Here is an 8581-nt window from a genome sequence, read left to right as displayed (position 1 = left end):
AGTAAAAGACCTACAATGTCTCCCCATCTCCAGCTGAAGCCGTTGGACAAGCTAGTGGTATTTCTGTAACGGATTTCTGATCAATCTCTTTTCCAAGTTACACAGAGAACACGCAGCCCAGAAGTACCTGAAGAGTACCTTTTTTATGGGCTAAACTTGATAACCCAGTTTTTCCTTGGGCTTTTGGGATGCGTAAAGGTTGGTTCATCACATTATTCCTATGGGCCTAAATGACGGGCTTCCGTTGATGGTTCTCTATCACGAATTTTGGGCTTGAAGGCGCCCGCCCAGTCAACAGGTTAAACCACTTCAAGCCCCTGAACTTTCATTGAATTTCCCTCATAAGCGAAAATAAATTATGTAGCAATTAAAGTATGTACCTTCTTTGAATAATATCTTTCAGAAATTCGTCCTACCTTGCATTAGGATAGGAAGAAAATATGTAGCTTCTTTCTTTGAATAATTGTTACATTGTGATCCGAATTCTTCTTTCTGATTTTCAAAATAAACCTATATCGACATATTTTGGCGAGTATCCCAAATGATATGATCTGGGAGATCATGATGGAAGTAGAGGGTTTGAACCAGTTAAAATTTAAAAATTATGTACCCTATGTTCTCTTATGAGGTCATTGTAAGATTTAGAATTTTTGTCTTAAAGTTTTGGGTGGAAGTTTTTGTAGCATTACTTCGACAACTAGTTGAAAGATCTCCATTATTTTCTTCTTTTACATAGTGACATTTTATTCTTATTCATCTGTGGATATTGCACATTACATTGGTGTGTAAACCACATTAAACATCTATGTTCTTTTTTTTTTCTTTCTTTTTCTGGTTATGTTCGTGATTCCTTGATGTTTGTTCTAACAATAACATATTTCAAAAATTCATCCAAACCTACCACCTTTATGGCTGGAAAGATAAATACAGACCTTTTAAATTTTGTACTTTATTATTTTTTTGACAAGACTAAAAACAGAACACAACTACAAAACATGAAAAGGGCTGTGTCAACTAAAATTGATAGTTGTTTCTTTTTTTAATGAAAAAGATAGAAATACTTATATTAATTAGGCAGGGAAATACATAGATTATCAGAATCCGGGCTATTTCGGCCGAACAAATTAGTCTAAGAGTGTAGGTGAATGGAATGAAGTAATGTTAATGTTCTTAATACATAAAATAAAGTCTACCAAAAATAGGACAAATGTTAGCGGTCAAGTATGCCGTTTTAGGTGCAAAATTAGATCAAGCATGTCTTCCTAACTGCACAAATTTCTTCGATCGGGATATTAGAAAGTTAGACTTGATCTTTCCTAGTATGGAGCCCAAAAAACAGTATTGCATCCCTATGTCTACATTCGTTACTCTTCCGTAGTTAACATATTGGATCCATCCCTCCCAGCCAAATTAACATTGATAGCTGCAAAGCAAACTAACATCACACCAAAAGAGAAAGAAGAAGAAGAAGAAAAAAAAAAAAAAAAAAAAACCAACATAAGCCTTGGATTCACAGAGGTAACAACATCATATAAATGTTGAAATTATTTCAAATGGACCTAGTGACCTAACCTCATCATTATCCATAATCTTTGGGGACCATAGAACAGTTGCTAACCTCTTCAATTAGTTTCAATTAGATTCCAGGTTGCTTGGTTTGTCTGGTTGGTGGACATTTCCCTGGACTTACCCCACTGTGATCAATCTCCATCTTCGACTAAATGACAATCCATCTGCACCTTTTTGTTTCCCCTTAGCTAGATCTGAAACCCAGTACTTTTAATTCTTCTTGTAGTGTTCAAAATCGATTGTCGGATTAAAAAATAATCATCTAACCCCAGTTGGTTGGATCATATTATTGAATATCCGTTCTTGCTTTCCCATGTAATGCATGCATGGTCTTATATCAGAAATTTATAGCTTACCATTTAAAACCATAACCCATATGGCCCAGTGGCGGCTACGAATAAAGCATAAGAGCAAAAGGTAGATGGACCAGATGCCCATGTACTATTTTTCACACGTGTTCAGAGTCTGGATTCAGGGATCCCCTCACACTTCTCAACTACATAATGAAGGCAAAACTCATCTTTGAAGACTGACACAATGAATTAGAAGCGAGGAAAACATAGACCTCTATCCATCAGAATAGAGGATTTTGACTTGGGTTTGTCAACCTACATGTAGAAGTCCTTGAAAATTCGGAAAGCCAACAGGCAAAATAAGATACAGTTTAAAGTCACCACTAGGGTGTTGGAATCAGACCTCGTTTAATTCCTTGTTGAAAGTAGGTGAATGAACTGAAGGTAAGTTAGCACAACTGGTGGGAGGAATTTGTAGACTAGCCGGAACAAATGGTCGCTTTTGCTTTGGTTATGTTCATTGAGAAGCCTATGTGGTAGCGGACTGGGTGTCAAAGATGTTGATGTATCCCATAGGACAATTTATGCATCTTTAGGATCCCCCTTATGAGCTAAGAGAGATCCTTCAAGCAAACGTTTCAGGCTCTGGATGATAGTCTTGTTTGGTTTTGTACTTTTCTTGGGTCTGTTGGCCACGCTTATGTACCAAAAAGAAAAAGGTACAGCTTCAAGCTAATAGAGGGGATTTTTGTTTGTGCTTGGGGTGTATGTCTGTTCACGCAAGTGTTAGAGTCTGACGCATATCTCAGAGGTCATGGGTTCAACCCTTGTGGTATATGTAATATTCTCACCAATTTTCCTATTTCTAAAAATGTCTCCGATTTAACAAAACCCTAAACCTGCTTCCATGGCTATTATTTTAGGTTGTATAAATGTATTTGACTCACTAGCATTTGACCAAGAACTAGAAGGTTGCCCTTAAGATCTATTGAGATTCGTAGAAATAAACTTGGTCTCAACATAATTGGCCATTGCACCCAAAAAGCTAAACTAGCTATTATCAAGTTTAGGATGATGAGCTCCATTAGAGCATCAAACCTTAACCACTCAATGAATTGTCGTAGAAAGTCTTTGTCCGTTAAGAATTAATTTACCATAGAATTAAGAATTAATTTACCATAGAAGATGAAACATTATATGAGGAAGAAGATCACCATCAAACCCTAGAAACCTATATCATGCATCCAACCAATTTATCTACAAACGGAAAAAAGGGCTAAGAGAAGAAAAATCTTAAGTTCTTTCTACATCATGATCTGCATTTTCATTTTTCCAGATTACGTCTTGACTTTTTCGCCACCATTGCAAGGAAAGATGACTTCAAAGCTGAATCTAGAACCGTCGTTTACTTATTAAATGTAAAAAACTAATTGAACAAATATAATTCGTTCTCTTTTTCTTATAAACACGTGTCATATTCTAACGCCTGCACGGATAGATATCTACATGCGCGAACAATAATCCCAATAGGGGTGGTTTTTCTTTTCCTTTTTTGGATTAATTATAGAGGTTGTTTTAACTTTTAAGTCTCCTCCATAGAAAAGACTACACATATCAAAACTCAATTCCATATCCTAGAAGGATTTCTTTGGCCTACAAGCTACCTGCCTACCTTACAACTTAAATTTTTTCTTCTTTTGGCATTGTGAACAAATCTAGGCTGTCCAGGTTTTCTGTTTTACTTTCAACTGTTAATGTTAATGTTAAGATACAAGTATTAGTAGAGGGACCCAGATAGCAGAGCCCAGGTCAATCAAGCCTTCCATTTACCCAACATATATAAGTGATGAGCTTTCCTACGTTGTTTCTTCTTTCCCTGTTAGCAGTCACTCAGAACCAGTATCTTGATTTTAAGTTTTGTAACCATCTCCTCAGCCTGTGGTTATTCCCTGCTACCTCTGTGTTGAGTTGATTTGAGGATTATTGCTTTATTAGTAGGCTTTTTCTCACAAAATAGAAGCATTAAGGTGTCTCTTTCCGAGGGGAATCATTTCATTTCTTGGTTACAGTCTTACAGATCGATTAACTAGTTCCTTTTCAGGTAATTGGGTTTTTGATTATGGCTGTGATGTTGCATCACCATCACACCCTGAAAAGAAATACACTAAATATGCAGCTAGTTCTCTTACCATTGAGTTGAGTTTACCTGCCTGTAACACCACCGATTTGGACAATCAATTATTTAATTTGTTGGACAAAGTGGCCAAGGTCAGATCTATTTAGTGCTTTCAAGTGACCTAGAACCTAATACCACACTTCACTAAACCATGATTGAACTCTATTAGTAACATTAATGGCAGTTAGAGCCCACTTGACATTGACAGTATACCAACTTCGTTCCCTACTTTGCAAGAGATGAATACATATGATCCGCAAGAAATGAATCTACCCATCAACTCAGTCTCGGCTGGATGCTCCACTTGGCATAAGTGGTGCTTGTCAATTGAAGAATATATATGATTCAGGATTATAATTCTGGGCTGGAAGTTCCACTTGGCATAATTGGTGCATCTATCTCTAAATACTAACAAGTAGCATCCCTTTAAATGACCCAAACTCAATAGAGAACTGAGAGCCAGTATAAGTTCAAGAAAAAGGTTGCTTGTAAATACTAACAAAGTGCATCCCTTTAAATGACCCAAACTCAATAGAGAACTGAGAGCCAGTCTAAGTCCAAGAAAGAGGTTGGTTGTTCGACTTTGTGTCATCGGATGCTTACCATTCAATTTCTTGTTACCCCAATTTGCCCCCACCTGATCCCTCACATCCATGCCCTCTGACTAAGCCCAATGCATTTTCTTGAATTCTTTGGCCAGCTTTTCATTTTGTACATCAGTTCTTATCATATACCTAATCTTAATTATTATTAGTTCAAAATAACTTTTGAGATCTAAAAATTAATTAACTATACAGCTTCTTCACCTTAAAAAGTTTCAAATTTGACGGTCTAACATTCTCACCATCAATCATAGGCAAGCTCAATTGTGAGAGATTAAGCCTAGTGAATTTTTCTTTGTGGGAAAAACATTACAATTTCATCCCGGCTAAACATTACATAAAGGCAGGGCGGAGCCAGGATTGAAAGTTGGGGGCGGGGGGGGGAATATATGTGGGCCAATGATGGACCCACTGTGGGTCCCACAATTATAAGTAAATTATAAACATATTTTAAAATAAAATAAGGGCTAAAATTGTAGGAGAAAAATTTTGAAAAATCTTAAAATTTAAATTGCTATTAGTAGGATAAAAATTGATGACTGAAATCCTAAACGAGATTTAAATTTCCATTAATAGGAAATGAAATTTTAGGATTACAAAAAAATCAATGATTATGATTAGATATGATAAAATCAATGGTTGAATTCTAACTAGATTTAAATTACTATTAATAGAATAAAAAATTTAGGAGAAAGAAAGAACAACGGAAAAAAAATTATACTTTATGAAAAGAATATTAGAAAAATCGTGAGTGTGTGAGAGAGGAATAATTTGAGAAAGAGAGAGTGAATACCTGATAAATGTGGAGAAAATTTAGGAAAATTCCAATATGTGCTAACTACTCCACTATTTTATGTGAGACGTGTGAGAAAAAGAAGAGAGAAAAAATAGAAATAAAAGAGGAGATTCATGAGAGAATAAATATGAATGAAAAATATATGAGAATATATAGGGAGAAATTCATGGATCGGAGTTAGTTTTTAATTAGAGTTTAACCTTTTATTCCTTAAGACTAGGGATTTAATGAAAACCCTAGTTAAGAATGACATTTGTATTTATTATCTTTATCTTAAATTTTTTTTTTTAATTTTTAGAGCGGGCCAAATAGTGGTATTTACATGTAAAGTGAGAGAAATAACAAAAAAATATATGTATAATTTAAATTTAAAAAAAAATCCAGGGGCCATGGTCCGGCCCCAGGCCCCAACGTGCATAAAGGTAGTTACATACATAGAGCTACATCCATTCGTAATAAAATTTAGGGTTTACGTTTCTACTATTGCTAGTTTCATTTTGTTCTCCCCAGACTTCCTTCAATATTGAACTCCTATAAATAATGGGTTTCCCTTCTCTTCTTGCTAAATAGATGATACAAGATAGCCATGAGTAGAGGTGAAAGCTCTGGAGGTGGTCAGAGTTCATTGGGCTACCTATTTGGCTCAGAAAAGCAACCAAATGCACCACCGGCTTCTCCAGTGGTTTACAAACCACCCTGGGGAGATGATAACAGCACAGAAAAAGCACCTATCATGTCTTCTGCTTCCCCAAAATCAAACAGTTCTCCCAAAGCCCAAGGTCAGAACGTAGCAAACATCATTACTGTGAGTATCCTCTTGAGAATGGTTCTTTAGTTGATGAATTTCTTCTGTCTACTTCATTTTGTTTTCTTACTCTTTCCTTTTTCAGGGCCGACCAACTACTAAGGTTAAATCAGTTCCCGGTGGAGACTCATCTCTCGGCTACTTATTTGGAAAAAAGTGATGTTGCTCTCTCCCAATCTCTTTCTCTAGTAGATTATTATTATTAAGTTGTGGGTTTCTACAAGAAGTTCAAGTAGTTTTTCAGTTTCGATCAGCATGTGTTTACCGAGTGCTTTATTGTTGTTATATAGAAAAGAAAGGGGATAAGACTCGTTTGGAAAAGGAAGTAGTTGGATTTCTGAACTTATTCTGATCTCTGAGATAAGGGATCAGGTTACCATCACTTCATGTGTATATTTTTCTTTCTTTTTTCATGGTGATTTTCACTTTTAATTATGAGTCTAAAGAGATGCTTCCTAGTTCCCGTACTAGCTTTGTTCCTTTGCCTTTTGTCACAATGCTTCAAATGGACAAGCAAGTGACCCTAATTCCTAACGGGTTCTAAATATGGAAAGGACTTCCAAAAAAAAAAATTCACAAAAAAAATAGAAAAACCTAGAAAAGATCTCCATGTTCTACTGAAATTCTTTGCAATACCATGGACATGAAATCATTATTAAGCTTCCTAAAACTCACTGGTGGCTAGAGGGTTTTATCCTTTCTAGAGTTAATCTCACAGAATTGATCTTATAAAAACTAGCAATTCAGACTTTATTCCCAAGTAGATAACAATCTAAAATCTAAACATTATCTGTAACTTTGCTTGCTCGGCTTCTGTCCTTATGTTCCTCTCCTTCCCACTGCTAAAACCCATCTATTTTCAGTTGTTAAAAATCTGGCAGCAATAATGGTCTTAAAAATGACAAACAGCTTCTCAGGTTCATTAATGAGCCTCCCTATTCAATCTTCATCTTTGTATCAAGTATGTGAGTGGATTAGTTGGATCATCTAATTCATTCCTGTTATATTATTTAAAGAAACATAAGCTAGCTAGCTTAGTAGTTAAAGATTGGGTCAGAAAGTTTAATTCAGATCCAATAACCTAGTATTTGCAGACTCAGCTAACTGAACATTATCTGTAACTTTGCTTACTCAAACTTCTGTCCTTATGTTCCTCTCCTTCCAACTGCTAAAACCCATCTATTTTCAATTGTTAAAATCTGGCAGCAACAATGGTTTTAAAAAAGTGACCAACAGCTTCTCAGGTTCATTAATGAGCCTCCTATTCAACCTTCATCTTTGTATCAAGTATGTTAGTGGATTAGTTGGATCATCTAATTCATTCCTGTTATATCATTCAAAGAAACATAAACTAGCTAGCTTAGTGGTAAAAGACTGGGTCAGGAAGTTTAATTTCAGATCGAATAACCTAGTATTTGCAGACTCAGCTAACTGAACAAGTTAAAAGCAAAAATAATGATATATCCTCGTATAAAAGAAGGTACTCTTAAATGCTGTCATATCGGTGAAGCTATTGGAGAGTTCTAACTAGCACAACAATTTAAAGAGGTGTTTCTACTAATTAGGTTATCCCCATATCAGCTGGCTATGAGATTGTTCAAAGTTTTTGCCTTCTCATGGGAGAACTCCAGATAAAATTATCCTCAATTCAGTTTTCACTTATTCTCAATCTTGTCAGCCGAGATTTGGATTGGCATGGGCAGCAGGTTATTAATATCAAAACAATCCGAATTCCAATCTGGGAGTATACTTCATCACCCACAGCAGATAAATTCCTCAAGGAACGCCAAAAGCTCCCCACCTTGCTCAACGATAACACTCTCCAAAATGAAAAGCTCAAGCACTCTTGGTTTGGTACAACTCTCATCCTAACAGTCATTCAAAACCAACCTTGTTTGCACCAGAAGATCATGCATTCAAGCCCTCAGAGAATAGGCATAAACCATGGTGATTGGCACCAATATTTCACATATGCTGACACAGTAACTCATGTGTAAGGAATGTAAATCAAGTCTCATGTTGGTGGTGTATATTCAAATGTCCCAAGCCCTTGAAGCTATTACCTGAGCTAGAAGAAACCCAGGAATGGTTTTGTTGTTTTTGAATCTTACCAAAAATACAATCACTATCAGCCACGAAGCAAATAACTTCTTTTTTCATGATTCACAAATTTGAAAACTGGAGAGATCTACTTCTGGAATTCTTTAATGAAAACCCAGTTGGTGTGTCTTCTGGTCCATGTTTTTGTCCATCAAATATCCTAGGGTACATTTGTTCTTCACATGCATCCATAACCATAAGGAACTAGTGGACAGTACAAGAGCTGGGAAACCACACACA

General features: G+C 35.9%; 1 protein-coding gene across 1 annotated transcript; it reads left to right on the top strand.

Moving 5' to 3' along the window:
• Positions 1-5888: 5888 nt before the first annotated feature.
• SP1L5 (SPIRAL1-like5) lies at positions 5889-6708 on the top strand. Its single transcript, XM_089142236.1, has 2 exons — positions 5889-6241; positions 6327-6708. Exons 1-2 carry the CDS (start codon positions 6023-6025, stop codon positions 6399-6401), a joined length of 294 nt encoding a protein of 97 aa, XP_088998362.1. The 5' UTR covers positions 5889-6022; the 3' UTR covers positions 6402-6708.
• Positions 6709-8581: the final 1873 nt, after the last annotated feature.

The sequence above is a fragment of the Hakea prostrata genome, chromosome 1, assembly GCF_041222555.1.
Source record: "Hakea prostrata isolate BN-2017 chromosome 1, UWA_Hpros_2, whole genome shotgun sequence".
NCBI lineage: Eukaryota > Viridiplantae > Streptophyta > Magnoliopsida > Proteales > Proteaceae > Hakea > Hakea prostrata.
The sequence above is the reverse complement of the archived record's forward strand: the minus strand, read 5'-3'. Positions and strand labels throughout refer to the sequence as shown.